This window comes from Eleutherodactylus coqui, chromosome 10, assembly GCF_035609145.1.
Source record: "Eleutherodactylus coqui strain aEleCoq1 chromosome 10, aEleCoq1.hap1, whole genome shotgun sequence".
Lineage (NCBI taxonomy): Eukaryota > Metazoa > Chordata > Amphibia > Anura > Eleutherodactylidae > Eleutherodactylus > Eleutherodactylus coqui.
The window spans coordinates 36,028,920-36,053,216 of NC_089846.1; the positions used below are offsets into that span (position 1 = coordinate 36,028,920).

At 46.5% G+C, this 24,297-nt stretch overlaps 1 protein-coding gene across 1 annotated transcript in view; it reads right to left on the reverse strand.

The window, feature by feature from the left end:
• Positions 1 to 18,486, reverse strand: part of LOC136581043 (protein crumbs homolog 2-like) — a 123,605-nt gene extending 105,119 nt beyond the window's left edge. Inside the window, exon 1 of the mRNA XM_066582036.1 lies at positions 18,189 to 18,486. Within this exon, the coding sequence (XP_066438133.1) occupies positions 18,189 to 18,486 (298 nt within the window). The remainder of the gene's footprint in view (positions 1 to 18,188) is intronic.
• Between the last annotated feature and the right edge of the window lie 5,811 nt (positions 18,487 to 24,297).

Sequence of the window (24,297 nt, forward strand, 5' to 3'; positions counted from 1 at the left end):
TATGTAACCGGATACATACTTAACTTTCAATTATAACGGGAGACTAATAAAACCATCTCCATATGGACAAAGGACGTCCGTCTTCTTTTTACTGATGATCCGTTTTAGTTTTTTTTATTTGTATTTTTCAGGTTTGGTTTACATATCATCCATACTGTACAGATCTGCTAGCATTCCAGGTTTTTGTGGAGCTGTCCTGCAATGGGTCCAAAATAAGAAGAGATTTTGAAAATTTGCATTAAAATTGACATTTTTGGGATGATTCCATACAGAATATAGTGGGGTTCTGTCAATTTTGACACTTTGGGAAAAGAAACTCGGGCGGGTATCTTTAGACTATTCCTATACGAATGGGCCAGAAATTGACTAGCTCACCCTCAGAATTGAAATAGGAAAAGCAGATTTGAATTGGGGGAATACCACCAAGGAGCAAGGTGTTTGCATCTCTCTCCCCTGGGAAACACATACCCTGAGAGATACGGAGACAAACACCCTTAAGGCACTGGTACGACGCCCCACCACGCATATTGCATGGGACGCCGACCAGTTGGCTGTCTAATTTTGAAACGGAGACCTGCCACTCAGTATACTCCACTCACTCCAACAAGATACTTATGTATCCTTATGCTCATGTGAGGATTTGAATCCTGAGGCTCTCTTTAATCGATCCCGTTTCAAAAAATCTCATGAGATACAATCGTACTCAATGCCATTTTTTGATGTTGAGGTGAGACACCTTTGATATCCCTACATCTGTGTCTAACCGAATATGAGACACTGGGGGATCTAGGATCTCACTCCAGGTGGTATTTAACCCTCATTATCTCTGCTGCAATAGCTGGTCCTCTAAAGATTGGGACACTAGTTTCTTTACAAACTGGTCTATTTAGACCCTCCAATATCGTTCGTAATATCTAATCTCAATTCATATTGCTCCTGATGATCCACTCAAACTTGAGCGGTGAAACGCGTCGAGGAACAAACTGAGCAACAAACCAATGAGTAACAAATTATTGAGAAATTAAATACGTAAAGGGATCTTAGACTCCTGGGGTCAAGTATCCTCTAAATACGACCCCTATCAATAGAATGGAGGCTGTATTCTATCTTTGGGAGGCTCTCTCACTGGCAATCCTGCAATATATCCGACATCTTCAGAATCCTTGAGAGATGTCTCCCTTGGCATAGACCAAATTTCGTCTCTTTATTTTGAGTTAGACGAGTATCTCTAACCCTCCTTTTGTAACAAATGTGAAGAAACACACATCCGAGTCACTATAACCGAATTTGTTTATGACGTGTGGGTTACATAATACGAAGAAATAGCAACCGGAGACATTCCATTCTTATATACCCGGTGCGCGAATATACAATCAAGTTTCGGTCATCTGCCCAACTGGCTACAAGCAGGACCTGAAACTTTGTGGTCATTGTGGGCCACATATTTCTGACACCCACACACATAAGAGTGTGACTAAACACTTACCTTGAGTGACTGCTTATGGTGTGGTTGGATGGTCCACACCACGTCCTTTAAATCACTTTTGTTTTGTTTTATGTGTTGTGCCCCTACGTGTATATTTTAATCGTTGGAATAAAAATAAATCTTTTACTCTAAGTCACCACTGTGATAGGGCTTTTCTAGTTAAATTTGGAGACTTCTACTCTGCCTCTTCTGTGAAACTCTAGACCCAAAAGTACCATGAGAGAAATCTGCTAAACCCAGCATTTCAAGCGCCAGGCTTAGTACAATTTCAATAAGCACACAGTGTGCTGAATGTGTGAAGAGGTGAATGCTACTTTAACTTTATGTATTAGGTGCATCACTGGCACCTCCGTGCACCTATACAGAAATGTATGCCAGGTCCAACCTAGCGTACATTTCTGGAGATTCACAGTAAAGTGTACTGTATCTTTTAATTAAAATTTCAATTTTAGTAGTAATCAAATGATATTTAAAAAACAAACAAACAAACAAATAATGTCCTGAATAGAGATGAGCGAGCACCAAAATGCTCGGGTGCTCGTTACTCGGGACGAAATTATCGCGATGCTCGAGGGTTCGTTTCGAGTAACGAACCCCATTGAAGTCAATGGGCGACCCGAGCATTTTTGTATATCGCCGATGCTCGCTAAGGTTTTCATTTGTGAAAATCTGGGCAATTCAAGAAAGTGATGGGAACGACACAGCAATGGTTAGGGCAGGCGAGGGGCTACATGTTGGGCTGCATCTCAAGTTCCCAGGTCCCACTATTAAGCCACAATAGCGGCAAGAGTGGGCCCCCCCTCCCAACAACTTTTACTTCCGAAAAGCCCTCATTAGCAATGCATACCTTAGCTAAGCACCACACTACCTCCAACAATGCACAATCACTGCCTGCATGACACTCCGCTGCCACTTCTCCTGGGTTACATGCTGCCCAACCCCCCCCTGCACGACCCAGTGTCCACAGCGCACACCAAATTGTCCCTGCGCAGCCTTCAGCTGCCCTCATGCCACACCACCCTCATGTCTATTTATAAGTGCGTCTGCCATGAGGAGGAACCGCAGGCACACACTGCAGAGGGTTGGCATGGCTAGGCAGCGACCCTCTTTAAAAGGTGCGGGGTGATAGCCCACAATGCTGTACAGAAGCAATGAGAAATATAATCCTGTGCCACCGCCATCAGGAGCTGCACACGTCGGCATAGCAATGGGGAACCTATGTGCCACACACTATTCATTCTGTCAAGGTGTCTGCATGCTCCAGTCAGATCGCGGTTTTTTATAAATAGTCACAGGCAGGTACAACTCCGCAATGGGAATTCCGTGTGCACCCACAGCATGGGTGGCTCCCTGGAACCCACCAGCTGTACATAAATGTATCCCATTGCAGTGCCCATCACAGCTGAGGTAACGTCCGATTAAATGCAGGTGGGCTTCGGCCCACACTGCATGCCCCAGTCACACTGGGGTTCTTTAGAAGTGGACACATGCAGTTACAACTCCCTGTGGACCCACAGCATGGGTGGGTGCCAGGAAGCCACCGGCGGTACATAAATATGTCCCATTGCATTGCCCAACACAGCTGATGTAACGTCAGCTTTAATGCAGGTTGGGCAAAAAATTAATTGGATTACACTGTAGGCGAGGTTCCCAAAAAATTGGTGTACCAACAGTACTAATGTACGTCAGAAAAATTGCCCATGCCCAACCAAGAGGGCAGGTGAAACCCATTAATCGCTTTGGTTAATGTGGCTTAATTTGTAACTAGGCCTGGAAGCAGCCCAGTTAAAATAAAAATTGGTTCAGGTGAAAGTTTCAACGCTTTAATGATCATTGAAACGTATAAAAATTGTTTACAAAAATTATATGACTGAGCCTTGTGGGCCTAAGAAAAATTGCCCGTTCGGCGTGATTACGTCAGGTTTCAGGAGGAGGAGCAGGAGGAGGAGGATGAATATTATACACAGATTGATGAAGCTAAAAGGTCCACGTTTTTGATGGTGATAGAGAACAATGCTTCCATCCGCGGGTGCAGCCTACGTATTGCTTAGGTATCGCTGCTGTCCGCTGGTGGAGAAGAGAAGTCTGGAGAAATCCAGGCTTTGTTCATCTTGATGAGTGTAAGCCTGTCGGCACTGTCGGTTGACAGGCGGGTACGCTTATCTGTGATGATTCCCCCAGCCGCACTAAACACCCTCTCTGACAAGACGCTAGCCGCAGGACAAGCAAGCACCTCCAGGGCATACAGCGCGAGTTCAGGCCACGTGTCCAGCTTCGACACCCAGTAGTTGTAGGGGGCAGAGGCGTCACGGAGGACGGTTGTGCGATCGGCTACGTACTCCCTCACCATCCTTTTACAGTGCTCCCGCCAACTCAGCCTTGACTGGGGAGCGGTGACACAGTCTCGCTGGGGAGCCAGAAAGCTGTCAAAGGCCTTAGAGAGTGTTCCCCTGCCTGTGCTGTACATGCTGCCTGATCTCTGTGCCTCCCCTGCTACCTGGCCCTCGGAACTGCGCCTTCGGCCACTAGCGCTGTCGGATGGGAATTTTACCATCAGTTTGTCCGCCAGGGTCCTGTGGTATAGCATCACTCTCGAACCCCTTTCCTCTTCGGGTATGAGAGTGGAAAGGTTCTCCTTATACCGTGGGTCGAGCAGTGTGTACACCCAGTAATTCGTAGTGGCCAGAATGCGTGTAACGCGAGGGTCACGAGAAAGGCATCCTAACATGAAGTCAGCCATGTGTGCCAGGGTACCTGTACGCAACACATGGCTGTCCTCACTAGGAAGATCACTTTCAGGATCCTCCTCCTCCTCCTCCTCAGGCCATACACGCTGAAAGGATGACAGGCAAGCAGCATGTGTACCCTCAGCAGTGGGCCAAGCTGTCTCTTCCCCCTCCTCCTCATCCTCCTCATGCTCCTCCTCCTCCTCCTCCTCAACGTGCTGAGATATAGACAGGAGGGTGCTCTGACTATCCAGCGACATACTGTCTTCCCCCGCCTCTGTTTCCGAGCGCAAAGCGTCTGCCTTTATGCTTTGCAGGGAACTTCTCAAGAGGCATAGCAGAGGAATGGTGACGCTAATGATTGCAGCATCGCCGCTCACCATCTGGGTAGACTCCTCAAAGTTTCCAAGGACCTGGCAGATGTCTGCCAACCAGGCCCACTCTTCTGTAAAGAATTGAGGAGGCTGACTCCCACTGCGCCGCCCATGTTGGAGTTGGTATTCCACTATAGCTCTACGCTGCTCATAGAGCCTGGCCAACATGTGGAGCGTAGAGTTCCACCGTGTGGGCACGTCGCACAGCAGTCGGTGCACTGGCAGATTAAACCGATGTTGCAGGGTGCGCAGGGTGGCAGCGTCCGTGTGGTACTTGCGGAAATGTGCGCAGAGTCGGCGCACCTTTCCGAGCAGGTCTGACAAGCGTGGGTAGCTTTTCAGAAAGCGCTGAACCACCAAATTAAAGACGTGGGCCAGGCATGGCACGTGCGTGAGGCTGCCGAGCTGCAGAGCCGCCACCAGGTTACGGCCGTTGTCACACACGACCATGCCCGGTTGGAGGCTCAGCGGCGCAAGCCAGCGGTCGGTCTGCTCTGTCAGACCCTGCAGCAGTTCGTGGGCCATGTGCCTCTTCTCTCCTAAGCTGAGTAGTTTCAGCACGGCCTGCTGACGCTTGCCCACCGCTGTGCTGCCACGCCGCGCAACACCGACTGCTGGCGACGTGCTGCTGCTGACACATCTTGATTGCGAGATAGAGGTTGCGTAGGAGGAGGAGGAGGAGGAGGAGGGTGGTTTAGTGGAGGAAGCATACACCGCCGCAGATACCACCACCGAGCTGGGGCCCGCAATTCTGGGGGTGGGTAGGACGTGAGCGGTCCCAGGCTCTGACTCTGTCCCAGCCTCCACTAAATTCACCCAATGTGCCGTCAGGGAGATGTAGTGGCCCTGCCCGCCTGTGCTTGTCCACGTGTCCGTTGTTAAGTGGACCTTGGCAGTAACCGCATTGGTGAGGGCGCGTACAATGTTGCGGGAGACGTGGTCGTGCAGGGCTGGGATGGCACATCGGGAAAAGTAGTGGCGACTAGGAACTGAGTAGCGCGGGGCTGCCGCCGCCATCATACCTTTAATAGCCTCCGTTTCCACAGCCCTATACGGCAGCATCTCCAGGCTGATAAATTTGGCTATGTGCATGTTTAACGCTTGAGCGTGCGGGTGCGTGGCGGCGTACTTGCGCTCCAACACTTGCGCTAGCGACGGCTGGACGGTGCGCTGAGAGACATTGGTGGATGGGGCCGAGCACAGCGGAGGTGAGGGTGTGGGTGCAGGCCAGGAGACGGTCGTGCCTGTGTCCTGAGAGGGGGGTTGGATCTCAGTGGCAGGTTGGGGCACAGGGGGAGAGGCAGCGGTGCAAACCGGAGGCGGTGAACGGCCTTCGTCCCACCTTGTGGGGTGCTTGGCCATCATATGTCTGCGCATGCTGGTGGTGGTAAGGCTGGTGGTGGTGGCTCCCCGGCTGATCTTGGCGCGACAAAGGTTGCACACCACTGTTCGTCGGTCGTCTGCACTCTCAGTGAAAAACTGCCAGACCTTTGAGGACCTCGGCCTCTGCAGGGTGGCATGGCGCGAGGGGGCGCTTTGGGAAACAGTTGGTGGATTATTTGGTCTGGCCCTGCCTCTACCCCTGGCCACCGCACTGCCTCTTCCAACCTGCCCTGCTGCTGCACTTGCCTCCCCCTCTGAAGACCTGTCCTCAGTAGGCGTAGCAAACCAGGTGGGGTCAGTCACCTCATCGTCCTGCTGCTCTTCCTCCGAATCCTCTGTGCGCTCCTCCCTCGGACTTACTCCAATTACTACTACCTGAGTGAGAGACAACTGTGTCTCATCATCATCGTCCTCCTCACCCACTGAAAGCTCTTGAGACAGTTGCCAGAAGTCCCCAGCCTCATCCCCCGGACCCCAGGAACTTTCCAAAGGTTGGGCATCGGTCACGACAAACTCCTCCGGTGGGAGAGGAACCATTGCTGGCCATTCTGGGCAGGGGCCCGGGAACAGTTCCTGGGAGTCTGCCTGCTCCTCAGAATGTGTCATTGTAATGGAGTGAGGAGGCTGGGAGGAAGGAGGAGCAGCAGCCAGAGGATTCAGAGTTGCAGCAGTGGACGGCGCAGAACTCTGGGTGGTCGATAGATTGCTGGATGCACTTTCTGCCATCCACGACAGGACCTGCTCACACTGCTCATTTTCTAATAAAGGTCTACCGCGTGGACCCATTAATTGTGAGATGAATGTGGGGACACCAGAAACGTGCCTCTCTCCTAATCCCGCAGCAGTCGGCTGCAATACACCTGGATCAGGAGCTCGGCCTGTGCCCACACCCTGACTTGGGCCTCCGCGTCCTGGGCCGCGTCCACGTCCTCTAGGCCTACCCCTACTCCTCAGCATGGTGTATTACCAGTAGTGCAGAAACAGAACGCTGTAATTAAATGTGCCGCTTATTGGCCTGTGGTTGGAGGCTGACTTCGCTTACGGAACGCACAGCAGAGGCAGGAAAGAATTTTGCGCAAGCCTGCTGTAACACTTAGCTGGCTGCGTATGAATTAGGACAACTACCCCCAGCAGAGACCCAGTACACTTGTGGACAGGAATACAGCGGTGATGTAAGAGGCAACACAGAGGCAGGAAAGAATTTTGCTCAAGCCTGCTGTAACACTTAGCTGGCTGCGTATGAATTAGGACAACTACCCCCAGCAGAGACCCAGTACACTTGTGGACAGGAATACAGCGGTGATGTAAGAGGCAACACAGAGGCAGGAAAGAATTTTGCGCAAGCCTGCTGTAACACTTAGCTGGCTGCGTATGAATTAGGACAACTACCCCCAGCAGAGACCCAGTACACTTGTGGACAGGAATACAGCGGTGATGTAAGAGGCAACACAGAGGCAGGAAAGAATTTTGCGCAAGCCTGCTGTAACACTTAGCTGGCTGCGTATGAATTAGGACAACTACCCCCAGCAGAGACCCAGTACACTTGTGGACAGGAATACAGCGGTGATGTAAGAGGCAACACAGAGCCAGGAAAGAATTTTGCGCAAGCCTGCTGTAACACTTAGCTGGCTGCGTATGAATTAGGACAACTACCCCCAGCAGAGACCCAGTACACTGAGGACGGTCACAGGCAGCCCAAATAGATTTTTTTTCCCAAATGTTTTTGGAAAGGCCCACTGCCTATATACACTAAATATGTCTTCTGTCCCTGCCTCACCACTACTGGCCCTGGACAATGTAAAATTACTGCAGGACGCAATGCTCTGCACGGCCGATATACAAAAAAAAAAAAAGTGCAACACTGCAAAATGCAGCCTCCACACTACTGCACACGGTTAGATGGGGCCCTAAGAAAGACCGTTGGGGTTCTTGAAGCCTAAAATAACTCCTAACGCTCTCCCTATAGCAACTCCGGCACCAGCAGCACTGTCCCTGAACTATGTCAGAATGCATCTGTGGCGAGCCGCGGGAGGGGCCGATTTATATACTCGGGTGACACCTGATCTCGCCAGCCACTCACTGCAGGGGGGTGGTATAGGGCTTGAACGTCGCAGGGGGGAAGTTGTAATGCCTTCCCTGTCTTTCTATTGGCCAGAAAAGCGCGCTAACGTCTCAGAGATGAAAGTGAAAGTAACTCGAACATCGCGTGGTACTCGTCTCGAGTAACGAGCATCTCGAACATGCTAATACTCGAACGAGTATCAAGCTCGGACGAGTACGTTCGCTCATCTCTAGTCCTGAACTATAATATCGGACTGAGCAAGTAGAGTAATCGCCCTGAAAAGAGCAACCTCACACTAGAACTGTGGTGGTGAAGAGGAAGGGGAGGGGGTTAAGAGTTTATTTTATTTTGTTATACATCTCTGGTATAAAATTTACACTAGTTTCATGCATAAATGATACATAAATCAGACAGTCCAGGGAGGCCATACTCTTCCCTACAAGCCCTGACCACTTTATGAAAAGTTGCAAATTTTTTGCACAAGGGTTTGTGCGAAAAAATTGTGCCTTTTTTACGACAGAAACTGGCATAAAAACCTTTTGCAATTGTGCCCCCATGTGTATTAAGAAAAAAAAAAGGTGTTGTTCATAGCTAATCTCCCTACATGAGGCCTAATGTCTCTTCCTGTAAGGCTGCATTCACACGAACGTATATCGGCTCGGTTTTCACGCCGAGCCGATATATGTCGTCCTCATCTGCAGGAAGGGGGGGGGGGAGGATGGAAGAGCCAGGAGCAGGAACTTAGCTCCTGCCCCCTCTCTGCCTTCTCTCCGCCCCTCTGCACTATTTGCAATGAAAGGAGGTGGGACGGGGGTGGGGCTACATTTTGAGAATTAGTCCCGCCCCGCCTCTCCATTGCAAATAGTGCAGAGGGGCAGAGAGGAGGCAGAGAGGGGGCGGGAGCTCAGTTCCTGCTCGTGGCTCTTCCATCCTCCCCCCCTGCAGATGAGGATGATGTATATCGGCTTGGCGTGAAAACCGAGCCGATATACGTTCGTGTGAATGCAGCCCACGCCCCATTTAGACGGCAGTATTTTGAATCAGCATTTGTAAGCCAAAACCAGGTGTGGCTCCATAATATGGAAGAGATATAAATTTTCCGTTACAGTTTTTCTGTAGCTTCTATTCCTGGTTTTGACTTTTACATACTGATGACAGTATTTGGTCAGTATTTTGCATCAGTATTTCTAAGCCAAAACCAGGAATGGATCCTACAGCTTAAAAGTATAATGGAATCTCGTGAGGGTGGGGGGAAATGGGGTCTCTATGGGAACTGATTGGTTAGGCCGCTGGCCGGAGCACAACTTGTAGCCCCTCTATCTGAGTTGGAAAAACTATGTATGTCATCCATGCCACCGTCAAAAGAGATCTTTTAGGTTTACCACATCTTGCTGGCAGAGGAGACACAGAAAGACTTGCTGGCATTTGGGCGAGGCTGGGAGACGGAATTGAGCAATAGTTTCACAGAAGAGCAATGGGCCAAAATCTTTACCCTGACACATAAAGGTTCTATGTCCTCTAAAGGCCAGAAACTCAATTACAAGCTGCTAACCCAACGGTATACAACCCCAGAGCGACTAGCCAAAAGTTCCCCCTGACCTCAAATTCATGCTGGAGATGCTCCTCAGGCGTGGTCTTCTTCTTACACATCTGGTAGACCTGCCCCCTAATAAAGCCCCTATGGCATGACATAAATAACCTATACAAGGAGGTCTTCCACTCATCCCTCACCTTTTCACCAGAATTAGCTCTTCTTTCATTGCTTCCAGGTTCTATGGCACAGACTAAAAAAAGTCCACTCAGGTTTTTTCTCCTAGCCATGTGTCAGCTTATTCCCAAATTATGGAGATCGACTTCACCTCCCACATGGTTATCATGGATAGAGACATTAAACAAAATAATGCACATGGAGGAGCTCGGTGCGAACGACGAAAATAAACATGCCTGCTTCTACAACACTTGGATAACATTTTGCGGCTCCCCTCGTCCAGGTGTTTGGTTGGTATCGGGTGTTGTGGCTCCATAGCCACAAAATTAAGGTATTCTCCATACTTATCAAAACATTACAATAAGAGGTTTAGGCCCTTCAGGATGTCGGGCGATCCCCACCCCCCTTCCCTTCCACCTCCTATCATGTCATGTTATAGAGTTGGGGTCTGGCCGCGAGCTCAGACCTATTTTTGTTGTTAATACTGTTCGCACTTAATAAAACAGAAGAATAATATGGGTTGAGCCTCATAAGGAATTGTATCACTCAATTGTTGTTGCATATAATGAAAGTAACTCATTCCTTTCTGTACCATGCTAATTCTTCAATAAAATACTTTCGAAGCATAAAAATATTATGGATAGATTTCATATTTGTATCTGATGCAAATATGAAATACAATTGCCGCTTAGAAGAGGAAAAACACACCGATCAATGGAAGCCCTTAGACCATTTTCACATGGCAGTACTTTGGTGAGTATTTATAAGCCAAAACCTGAAGTGGAGCCTATTCAAGAAATAGTATAATGGAGAGATCTGCGCCTCTTCTATGTGCAGGGTCTACTCCTGGTTTTGGCTTACAAAAAGGTCAACTTTCCCTGAAATGTTCTGCTCGGATGCTTCCTTGTACTGCGCTTATATCTTTACTACTTGTCCTTTTAGTCATTCAAAGTCTTGAGAAATAGGAGACAACCTCAGGTGAATAAAAATGCAAGAAGATGGGGAAATAAAACTGCTAGAGGCATAAAGGAAGATGGTAGCTACGCATTTCGGTACACAACTTTCTTCATAGATAGCTTCTTGCATTCTTGTTGGACTTGGAACTCAGAATTGGGTCTTTGCTCGCAATTAAGAAGTGGAAACATGTCTTGGGTGAGCTGGTATCTGTCTATCATGTTGGAACCCCAGGCCAACAGCCTAGGCCTACAGTCTAGTTTTGATTTTAGGTGGAATTACTCTTTAAAATGATGAAAAGTATGCCGAGATTTGTGACCCCTTCCATTTCACTTTACAGTGTTAACTGTGCTGTAAGATATACAGTAAATTTGTAGTAGAACAATCTCAAGAGGCAGAATGAGAGGAATTACAGATCCAAATTCCTGATGTGATTTCATTATTCCACTCGAGAGACCCAAAAACAAGTCTTGTAATATCCTCACACAACAGCCAAGAAAGCGTAAAGCAAATTCTGAATGCCATTCAGTGTGCCAATGTATCTGTCTGAGCTTACAGCTGAGGACATACTTTTATATTTTAACAAGTAAGGAACAGTAGTGATAGATTTCACCGTTGTCAAATTGTGTCTTCGTAGCCATGCCCTTGTGCCCAGGCAAGATGCCTCAATAAGGCAAGACTGGGATAAAAAAGCAGCCCTGGCACAAAAAAACCCCCAAAAACATACCAGTCCACATAAAATATTTCCTCCACTCATATCATGGAAAAACATAGGCACACAGTGCAACCAATTTTGCCTTACCCTCAGAGCAGAAGAGGAGCCCAGGAGTGAGGGGGGTAAGCATCATCGGCTGTTATCGATTGGAGAAATCCAGTAGTTCAAAGCCTCTCAAACTTTTTCTGCTCAGATCTCAGCAGCCAATCCATGGTAAGGTCAGGGCTTCACCAGTAAACTACTACTACCTTAAATGCCCCTGTGCAGCCCATAATATCCACTGCAGCACCAACCCAATACCACCATAAAGTGTACACATTACCCCCTGGTAGCTCCAAATATCACAGTGCAGCACAAAATATCATCCTAGAAGTGTCAAAAATAGTGCAACACAAAATATTTCTCCAATTACACCGACATACCTCAGTGCAGTACAAAATACCAACCCAATAGCTCTACTGGGTGAAGGACCTGTGTAGTCCTGGTCACTATGATATATTTACAGGTCATTCACACCTTCTAGCCACAGCCCAATGTGGAGCTGATAACTATATAATGCAAGGCTGGCACTGTCAGTGCAGACCCACATTGTGACCAGCCGGATGACAAACCGACCCACTAGGAATCTGCTCAGCTGGGTAGATTACCAGTCTGGGCCAACGTCCTTGGTATGTACAAGGGCATTGATACTAAACCATTTGGCAGTGCCTCCTGCTGAATTTTTCCATTTAACACAATAATGATATTTGATGACAGCTTGCTCAACTGACAGCCAGAGATGACCACTTGGCTTCAATCATGGCTATAACTATCAGGCATAGTTCCTACTTTGGGGCTCATCTCCACTCAAAGGTGATCAGATACCACGGAACTGAGAAGACAACACATGGTAGACACATGCCAAGTTTTGCTATAAGGTCCCAAAGTTATTTATTACACCCCTGACCCAATATTTGCACTGGTTGGAATCCGAATGTGTCATCTCCCTCAGCAGTTGGCTCGTAGGCACTGTCCATTCGCCTCAAGTGTCTCTAGTTATTACATAGAAGTGATGTTAGTTAGATATGTGTATGTAAATCTTACAACCATTTTTGTGGTTTCTCCAATATGTTCTATTCACACAGTGAGTGAATAGAATCCATTGATTTCAATGGGTTAGTTCACATGAGTGTATTTTGCGTTCACATTTCGGCAATGCAAAAAATGAATGTGCCCTATTTACAGACTAGAGGTCCCCATACTGGACATCTGGAACTAATTTGCCATTGCAATTGGTGCGTTTCTTTGGCGCATGCAAATAAATATGCCTGAGGGCAGAAAAAGTATAGTAAAATAAGCAACAGACGCGCAAAAAAGCCTCATTCATAGTGCAAAAATGTGCTTATGCTCGTATGAAGTTGGTCTAAAACTGTTAGGCTATCTTCACATGGCGGAATCTAGAAAAAGCGAAAAAGACACAGCTCTGCTATATGACATGCGCGCGTCACAGATATAGCTCTGCTACATGACATGCACGGCACAGGCACAGCTCTGCTACATTACATGTTAGGCACAGATACAGCTCTGCTAGATTACATGTGCGGCACAGATACAGCTCTGCTACATTACATGTGCGGCACAGATACAGCTCTACTACATTACATGAGTGGCACAGATACAGCTCTGCTACATTACATGAGTGGCACAGTCTGCTAAATTACATACATCCATGCTGACTATACACATTACACACACAGCTCTACTACATCCATGCTGATTCCCACACATGACAAACACAGCTCCTGGATACAGTGATCAGCCCATGGTCATGTGATCTCTGAATCCAACCACACATGTGATCCTGGTAGTTTCGGCTTACAAAATGCAGTACTTTCTACCAAACTTCAGAATGGCTCCTCCCACAGTAGTGACGTTACCGCAGGTCCTTCAATCCGCCGGATCTCTGTGCTGCAGGTCGGTCAGTGCCTCCTGTTAGGACCGCTGAGTTGTGTCTGACATAATAATGGCTTAGTTGTATTCTCATTGTGTTATTTTTGTCCTCCCCTTCCAAGATCCCTAACTTTGTTCTGTCTTCTGTTAGTTAGGCTCTGTGTTTTATACATACTGTAGGACCTGTGATGACGTCACCAGGGGGGCGGCGGAGCGATGACATCACCAGGTGCGGAACATGAGAAGCACACACACACACACAAAGTCAAGCTGTCATTATCATTTTGTTATTTTCAAACTACTATCTAAAATTTTCCCAGTACTGTCCTGAATCCTTAACCCTCAAGCAACTGTTCAAGCGTAGGATGGTACAGAAATAATGGTAACCATATGTAAAGCGTCTTAATACATAAATGGGAAGCACAATCTTATAAAGGTCCCAAACTGGCACTAATTCACCAAGATGCATCTCAAAATTTCAGAAACAAACTGGAATTGTTTAAATGTTCTTAACCACATAAAAAAGAAAAATAATCATTGAATGACGGAGAAATACTGGTAAAAACACTGCCACTCCAATAGTTAATATTCAAATTTGCTAAAGCTCAAAATAGGGTGGAGATATAGTTATTCCACCTCTGCAGCACTGTCCTACCTAGTGTAATATACACACGCAGAACAGCCTCCAACATTGGAGAGCTGTCCTGTATAATGTAATATACATAAGTCTCCGGCATCGGAGCGCTGTCCTGCATAGTGTAATATACGGAACAGACTCTGGCATCAGAGAGGTGTCCTGCCTAGTGTGTGTGTGTGTGTATATATATATATATATATATATATATATATATATATATATATATATATATATATATATATATATATATTTGCAGAACAGACTCCAGCATCAGAGAGCTGTCCTGCCTGGTGTGTGTATATATATCTATATATATATGCAGAACAGTCTCCATCATCAGAGAGCTGTCTCGTCTAGTGTTAGAAACGTGTGTCGGACCTCACCCAACATCAGAGCTATGCTGGGAAATCTGAATGTCTGACAAGGTCAGACACTGGATCGGAAAGGGTTAACATAGATAAAGTACAGCAAGCCCTGTCGAACTGTTTCTCTACCTGCTACCAGCCTACCATCTGGGCTGAGTGGATATTTCTTCAACCTCTATATCTGCATTGGGGCTTCTAGATTTTCTTTCCGGATTACTCTTGATGACATAGCCGCCAACAGGGGCTATTGAAATGCATTGAGACAGAGACAGTTAAAGACGGGGAACTTTAGATATTTTGTTATCAGCTCGTTTTTTTAATTATTTATTAAACATTAAGTTTTATGGGTTGTACAGCGATTGTATTCTGGTAAAAAGGCTCCCACTGCTGTACAGCGATTGGTAACTTTACAACCGGATGCAATGTGCTAAGAACAAGTGTTTATAAACACCACAGGCTGACACGGAAAATGACATATTGGATCACTGAATATCGCAATGTCCAACATCCTGATTCTGACCAGCAGTGCATGTCGATTTTAGCTGCAACACAAGTCATGCGGCCAAAAATCAACATGTACCGCTGTGAAATTGCAAACTAATTGAAGCCAATGCAGTCACATTGCAACCAAAGTGTGTAACACTAGCCTAAAGGCTTCCTCACATGACATATGTCGCTCATGTATTACATGCGTATTTCTCTTGCGGTGCTAAAAGCCCATCAATTTCTATTGGGCCATTTTAACGTGCGTATTATGTGCATGAAGAAAAACTCCCCCCAAAACAGCATGTCTTATTTTGCCGCATAATACATGCCGACACCCTGGTACATGGTATACCACCATGGTCGATATCACTGTGTACATGATGTATGCCTTATACCAGCTATACATAGATAATTATATACAGGAGATACCCAGGTTATACCAGCATGGTCGATATCACTATACACAGGAGATGTATAACGTATACCAGCTATATGTATATATTTATTTATCTTTATGCACACACACATATACATACATACATACACACACATACGAGGTACCCAGGGTCTTTAAGCATGATCGATATCACTATACACAGGAGATGTATCTCCTGTATACAGTGATATCTACCATGCGGTGTAACAAGGTATGTACATATCCTGTACATAGCGATATGGACCATGCCAGTATAACCAGAAAATAAGTCATGTTTGGAAAGCCTATGCCAAGGGGCTAGATCATGTATGTAATTAGTTTTAAAGCTGTATGCAGCATGGTTTAAAGGGGTTGTCCCGCGCCGAAACGGGTTTTTTTTTTTTTTTTCAACCCCCCCCCCCGGTCGGCGCGAGACAACCCCGATGCAGGGAGGTAAAGAAAGCTTACCGGAGCGCTTACCTTAATCCCCGCGCTCCGGTGACTTCAATACTTACCGCTGAAGATGGCCGCCGGGATCCTCTGTCTCCGTGGACCGCAGCTCTTCTGTGCGGTCCATTGCCGATTCCAGCCTCCTGATTGGCTGGAATCGGCACGTGACGGGGCGGAGCTACACGGAGCCGGCATCCTGCACGAGAGGCTCCATAGAAGACTGCAGAAGACCCGGACTGCGCAAGCGCGGCTAATTTGGCCATCGGAGGGCGAAAATTAGTCGGCACCATGGAGACGAGGACGCCAGCAACGGAGCAGGTAAGTATAAAACTTTTTATAACTTCTGTATGGCTCATAATTAATGCACAATGTACATTACAAAGTGCATTATTATGGCCATACAGAAGTGTATAGACCCACTTGCTGCCGCGGGACAACCCCTTTAAGTATGGGTACAGGTACAGGTGTGTGTGGGTGGGAGAGGGACCAGCTGAACTTTTGCACCTGAGCCCTTAGCTACGCCCCTGTCCGTCACAATACTGTTTTTGGAATCTGCGACGTAACCCCCAGATAGAATCCCACAGCGTAGTGAAAAATGGTATGGGAGCACTGTCCTGACCTATCAATAATACTCCGGTATACACCTAAAGCACAAAACACTTAAGCGATGGCCCTCAAAAAGCATTGTGTCACCACATTCCTATTAGCTGAGTCATTAGGAGTTCAATGAGGAGTGTGCCAGCCCCCCCTTACACCAACGAAACTCCAAGTCCTCATGTTGTTGAATCAGAGCGGAATGATTTATTTGTATCAGCGGTCAGTGAAAGAACAGAGTGTAATGGAAATGACCAGCTTTGTGCCTAACAAAGGTGTATGTGATGGTGTGCAGTCTTCGTGTACTTTTACACAGGCCAATAGACACCCAAGTAATTGCTTTAAAGAGCGATTATGGGCGACTGTCAACCCTTTGTACGCTTTGGACCCAACAGGGCAAGTGAGCGAGAATCACTCACTTATCGGAATAGCCTGGTTTATAGTTTACCTAAAAATGAAGTGACTATTAGCCGGTGTAAACAGGCAGTTGTTCAGATATGAACAAGATATTTACTCTAAAACGAGGCGGTCAACCGGAAGAGATCCTCGGCGCGCTGCACCTCCATTCAGCAAGTAATCATCGCTCCTGTATAAAGGAGAGTAGCGAATCGTTCCATGTGAAAGTACCCTTAGGCCTCATGTCCACATTTTGCCCATAGGGAATCATTGGCCATCCGCGGTCAATTAAATTGAAATTTGCACCCGGGGATGGCATTTTAATGGATTTGCGTTTTCTCATGTGCGGGAGAAAAAACACAGCATGCTCCATTTTCTGCGGGTCTCCCGCAGGCTTCCATAGAAGCGTATGGAAGCCATCTGGTTCCGCAGTACACCCGCAGCTGAATTTCTGCTCTCCGGCACGGGAGCGCGGGAGAGCAGGAGTTGAAAAAGAAAAAAAAAAAAGTGCACGGCGCATGCGCGTACCCGCAGCGTCCAGGCAAGTGAGTTAAATCTTTTTTCAGGCCTCATGTCCGCTGGAAAGGAGGGTCCCACTGCGGGATTCTCCATGCAGAATCCCGCAGCTGGTCCCTCCTTTCCCGCGGACATGAGGCTAACAAGAAGATTAAACTTACCTGTCCGGACGCTGCGGATCTTCCCTCCGTCGCGGCCGGATCTTCTTTCTTCGGCCCGGCGGATGTGCTCGGCACACTGGCAGCGTGCCGCGTGCATGCGCCAGGCACTCCATTTTTTTTAAACTCCTGCTCTCCCGCGCCGGAGAGCAGAAATATAGGTACGGGTGTGCGGCGGATCCGGACGGCTTCCAGAGGCTTCAATAGAAGCCTGCGTGAGCCGTCCCTGCGGGAGACCCGCACTAAAAATGGAGCATGCCGTGGATGTTTTCCGCGCCTCAGGGAAAAATGACATCTGCAGGTATTTAACTACCTGCGGGTGTCCAAAGCATCCCTATGGGGCGCAGAGCACGCTGCGGGAGAAACGCTGCGGATTCTTAATTTTATTTTACCAGTGGACATGAGGCCTTAGTCTTCGGTCTGGTCCTTGAATGTTGTTATAGTATTCTAGTGATACACGTGCGTTTACCCTTAAGCTGGTGTAGCAAGGGGGGTACTCTTGTCTCGGGATCGCTGACCTCTCATACCAGTAATGGCATCCCTGTCGGACTCTTGCCTTTCCAGGCCACCAGCCTGCAGCACCTTCCTATGCTCCGCTCTGCTTTTATTTCTGAAAAAACGTAACTTCTCTTTTCTTTATTTCATAAGCCTCTGATCTATGCGGATACTTAATTGAAGTCTTCCAAATCATCCGGGGTCTCCACTCTGGCTAGCTTGTCTTTGACCTCTTCCGAAAGTCCTCTTTGGGACAGACTTAGCTGCGTGGCAGCATTCTATGCGGTGTCATTGGCCCACTGACGAAAATCCGCCATATACCTGAAACCGAACACCAACCCTGTCGGAGATTATGCAATCTTTGTTCGTCCATTGCACAGCTGTTGGGGTCATCAAACACTTGATCCATAGTCCCAATGAAGGTAGGGAAGTTATCAAGAAGGATACTGTCATTTTCCACATAAGGTGAGGCCCAAGAAAGCGCCTCCCCTTCTAGCAAGTTGAGAATAAACATCACCTTTTTTCGGTCATTGATAAATGGAGCGGGTCTCATCTGGAAGTAGATGAGGCATTGGTTTAGGATTAGGAACCCTCTGTATTGGCGGCGGTCCCCACCAAATCTGGATGGTAACGACATGCGAACGCCGGCATCGGAATTATTTGACTCACAAGATTGGTGCTGTAACGTATCTACCTCTTTTTCTAAGGCCGAAACGTTCGCCTGCTACATGGTGCAGAACTCTTGTAATTCCGCGACTTGTTTCCTTAGGGTGCGGACTCCATTTTGTGGGCGTGTTTGTTCTGCCACGAGTCTAGTGTGGTACTGGACTCTCGTGTTGTAGCCACTTATTGGAGGGTAGCATGGTCCGGGATGGTGGTGCAGTACAGCAGGTTTAGGCAGAAGAAGAGTCAGGTGGGATAGTCTAGGCCAGATTTGCGCATTTGTACACGAAAAATTTGCACGTAAGATGCAGAGAATAGAACCCATTGATTTCAATAGATTTGTTCACATGTGCATATTCTGTGTGTACATTTCTGTCACTCATTACACTAACTGGCCGTTTCATGGCTGAGAGCATTGTTGCATTTTTTTTTGCCTGTGCAAAAAGTACAGTAAAAAATGCGCAAATATGCAACACCCATAGGGCAAAAACACAGTTCAAATGTGCGCAAATAAACATGCATACGCTCGTGTGAATCCACCTGTACTTTTGACAAACATTCTTTGCAGAAGAGATATGCACCCTGGACCCAAATGCTGTAAACTCCACTATCCCGTAGTTCTGCTGAATGTCGGCATCCCAGGATCGGACCCCCAGCCCTCATACATTGATGGTTTATCTTTAAGATAGGCCATTAACGGAAAATCTTGGAGAACTCCTTTGTGTGTGAATGCGATGATAGGAAGATTGCACTGTGCGTTGGAGAACGCTGCTGTAGGGCCCTTTGGTGCAGCAGAAACGTTGGCAATGTATTGTCTATCTCAGAGTGTTCTTTATGGAATAACCAATATGTCAACTGGCCTTTCAGACAGAGAAATTAGACAAATGAGCCGCAGCGACTGACCTTATTATAACGTATGGAATATGTTGTGGCGTTACAAATAATTCACTTACTAGTCTGTATGTACTATGACTGTTCTCCTACTTGGGTGACGTAGCGTGTTCAGCCGACCCTCTTCATAGCTAATAAAAGGGATGGCGCAATGACGGGCAGATCTGATAGTTCTCTTTCTCTTGTCACATAAAGCTGTTCTAGTCCTCTGTGTAATGTCACATACATCTGGAGAGCATTAACCCCTCCACCTTTATCAGGCTGTCACTGCCTTTGTTTACACCTCTCATCCTTTGTACTGCAGGCTCTGATGAGATCTAAGCCAAATGGGTGACTGTGTGCCGCATATTAAATATGGGTGAAAAAGGCAAAATTGCTTGCTGCTCACTTACTGGCATTGGGTATGCTTATTGATGCATCTTCTATATACAGTATAAACATAGAAGAAGGCAGAGGATTGGTACAGAGAACAGAAACAAAAAAGATATTGGACGATACTTAAAAAAATAAGTAAAAAAGCCCCCACAAACACGGCATCATTCGCACTGCTGCAGATTGGTCCGTGAGAACACCGTGCGTTTTATGCCAGAAGCAGAACAGGATCTTATGAGAGGAAATCACAGAAACGTTTAAGAAACCTCTTTAAGGAATGTATGACTGCAAATCACTCATTCTGCAAAAACGCTAGGCTCATGTGCGCACAAATACACATACGCTCGTGTGAAGGGGGCCTAAGGCTACATTTGGTATGCAGACATTATAGGGTTTCCTCTAAAATACCTGCATCTGCCTCAATTTCATATGAATTCGACAGAAAAAAAATCATGGCGTCCTTCATCAGACTATCTACCGTAAGTGCTCATTTACGCGGCCTATGTGATTTTCATCTGTAAAAAACTTACCATTTTTGACTGCGTGTGTATGTGCGTATTACATGCATTTTCGCAGCAGATGTGTGGTTTTTACGTCTGTGTTGCATTCGTGTCATGTGTGCAAAAAAAAAAAGCAAGACGACCCAAGTGATCAATTTTTTCACAACCCACAGAAAATAGGATGCGCAAAAAAACAGTAAACGCAGATGCTAATGCGTGTTTGCTGTTTTTTTTTAAAGCACCTATAGACTTTAAGGGGCCATTTTGGACTATGAATGCGGATCAACCTAGGGTATTCTGCTATTTCGTTTTTTAAGCATAACATCGGCCCGTGTAAAAAAACACGTCTAAATACACCAATTATTAAATGGGTCCGTCTGCTTTCCGTGTTCAGTCAATAAAAAGTACGTGCTAAATATGGATGACCAATACGCCTGTGTGAATGGGCCTCCAAGTAGGGAAATATCGCACTAAGCACTGTAGAGGCTCTGTGCCGGCATGCATGAGCCCTTAGGTGGTAACAGTGCATGCTGAGACTACAGAATGCAAAAACTGTTTATTAGCCCGTTTATGTAACTTATTATATCAATAGGTCCTATAATTTGATATTTTGTCAAAATAGTTAAACTATTTTTTGTGGGCAGCGAAAGGTAAAGTTGTGTTTAGGCTTTCATCCAATCAGATTGCAGCCTTACCTCTGCATCCAAACACCCCAAGAGTAGTTTATAGGCACCCAGCCCATTGAGCACATGCCGTAAGCCCTACAAATGAAGGCTATGCTTACAAAATAAGCGTTCTCCAACACAAATTTCAGAGGAAAGCTGTGGCAGAAATCTGTACGTTCATGCCCCCTTCACACGGGCGTATTTACAGGAAATAGAACCCATTCATTTCAATGGGTTCATTCATATGCGTATATCTTCCCTGCCCATTCCAGTCATGCAAGAATGAAAAAAAAGAATCATGCTCTATTTTCCTGTGTATTTGGGCACCCAAAGTCCCCATAGAAGTCAATGGGGATGCGCGTAAGATATGCTAGGAGATGCGTGAAACACTGCGGAATTGCACTGAAAAAGCAACACATCTGAAACTCATTAGATTAATTAGGCATTTAAATCTGAGCGTATTTGTTTGCCACCCACAAATGCAAATGCATTGCGGGAGCAAAAGGTAAAGTAAAATACGCAGATGAGCGTGCAAAAAAACAGCATTCATTCCGCAAATATGTATGCGCTTGTGTGAAGGCGGCCTAAGGGTGCTATTACACAAGCCGCTCTCCACTGCAACATGCCGACAGAAATATGCTGATTGCGGCCTTTTTTCTCCTGCACTTTTCAGGGAAGGAACACTACACAGTAATAGCAGCCTTGGACTCACATGGGCATAAACCTACCACGTATGAAACACGGAAATTTGCAGGCAATTACATACATTTCCTTACACTGGCCCGCGCACATTTGCAAGTAATATGTACGCGCAAAAAAGTACCCAGCATGTTCTATTGGGTAGTACGCGCGAAGAAGTCCATTGTTCTCCTGATGGGAGTGTAATCAACATCGCCCATATACAATTACATTGTGTATGGGCAGTATATATACACGCCGTTGCAAAGCGACCACATTTAAACAAAACAAAAACAGGACCAGTGTGCATGACAGCGTGCGCGAGATATACTGCGTTTCACGGCGTGAGAGGTGTGCGTTGTGAGACGCACGATTATCAACCCCATTCTTCTGTATAAGTTCATATACATGAGCATTTCATTCCCATCGCAGCATGTCTTATCTTTGGGCGTTCCCACGCATCGCCCATTGTTTTCAATGGGGTCGGCAAGCATCACACGGCCTGCGAGGTGCAAGCAAATGCGATGCCATGTGAGGTTTCCCACTGAAAACAATGGGAAATACTTCCCGATCCTCCGCCGCAGCTAAAAGTAATTGCAGGGGATCGCTACCTCCCCGAAGTAATACAAGGCATTTTTGATGCAAATTATGGCAAAATCACATGTTGGCGAGCGCGATATTGGGACAAGTTTCACGGCCCGATATTGCACTCACCCGTGTGAGCTTAGCCCTACGCATATGGCCGTGTGCGCCCGACCTGACTTGTGGGTCTCAGGCAAGAGCAATATACTGAGAAATTGCTAATAAGCTTTAATTGCTACAATTACCGTAATGACTACAATAGCTATACAAGATATACTGATCATTGTTGTGTCTCTGCAATGTAAGTAATCACCAATTGAGGAAAGTTCTTTGTTTCTCTTTCACTTCAGCTTTTCTTGCAGTGAAGTAGAATGGGATATAAGTAACGGGGGCGGGGTCACAATCTAATAAGAAATAATTTGGGTTCATCTCAAGGAATTAATGAGGTCTTAACCGCAGTGATAGGATACTGCCATCAGGCTGCTGGAAGTAGTCCGTTTATTGATACTAGGATGATGGGATTACTATAGGGAACCCCGTATTCATGTCTGGATATTAGCACACTTGTTTAACATGACATAATATGAAAGTCAGGATCCCAATGCTGTTTTGGTTATCTGATATATATATTTATAACATTATAAATTACGTATTATCCATGAGAGACATTAATTAAGGGCATGTGAGCTATAGGTTCTGCATACCACGCTACTTATTCTAATTACACGCGACAAATACATATTGACCCTGGGAGACATTTCCTGATCCTTCAGGGCATTTTCCATGGCAGCCTCCTCACGATAATTAATGTTTATCTACCGCCCCTGCTAATATTGAGATTTTTCACGAAGTGATGGCGCGGGTGGTTCTGCTTGCGTTGGCTCCAATAGTATTTATGGGGGATTTTAACCTGATTTTGGACTCGGTGCAGGACCGCCTCACTCCAGCACCTTGGTGCTGACTCGGTGGGCCAATTCCTATCTGTTACAGGAAATATGGCGCTTGCAGCACCCACACGATACCGCCTATTCTTGTCACACACTGACGTATAACGCCTTCTCACGTATTGATCTGTGCTTTGGCTCCTCGGACTGTCTCTGCATGGTGCATGATGTATCCTACCTGCCCAGACGCATATCAGATCATTCCCCGCTCCAATTTGTCCTCGACCTTCGAGTTGATGGTTGTCGCCCTATGTGGAGACTTGACATAGTGGTGGCTGGGCTGATTGCAAATGGTGACAAGAATGTAAATTCCTGTTGCCATTTGGAAGAGAGGTAGGAGAGGAGCCCCACTGCAGTGCTGTAAGTGTAGGTGCATCTCTAGCCATGGCCTGTTGGGTGTGGAGTGGACCCAGTGAGTGTCTGTGTAGTACACCAGAATTGGGTACTCCAGCACTTTCTGTGCCGACTAGAGCCTTACAATCAGGTGTTACTGTAATGTATAAGAAGTGTGCAAAGTTATGACATCGTTGTTCATATTCCTCACTGTAATGTGTGTTCTGGCAATATTCTCCATCCCTTTGTATTTACAGGTCTCCTAGCAACAGTCAGAGGAGGCTTAGCAAAAATAGATAGCCTGGGATTTGTAGTTTAGATCTCCATCAGAGGTTGAGCTAGCTTGGTGGTATAAAAGGTAGAGAGTAGGCAGAGTTAACACAGTCTGACCCAGTAGTCTGATCCAGCAGCTCAGTCCAGGAGAGGCCTGAAGTAGAGACCAGAGAGAAACAAGGAGAAAGCCAGTGCACTGGGAAGTTGAATGTCTGGAGTGTGAGTACTCAAGAGTAAGAACGTTTTAGTAATAGAGGAAAGAGAGTAGAGGAGAGTAGAACGAGATCCAAGTCAGCCATTCCTAGAGACCAAGCAGAAAGGAAAGCAGGTCGGTCAGAGTCATGCCCAGCCAGGGAACAGAGCTAAAATGCAATGCACAGGGGATAAATATATTTAGTCCCTGAGGATCTGGAGAAGGAATTAATGCCTGTAACTGTAACCGTTTCTACTAAAGTCTGTCAATGTGAACTGTATACAACAAGTCAAGTTAATCTCTCATCTGCTTTTGAAGAATAAAACAGTTTTGGTTCACTGTACGACCCGACTC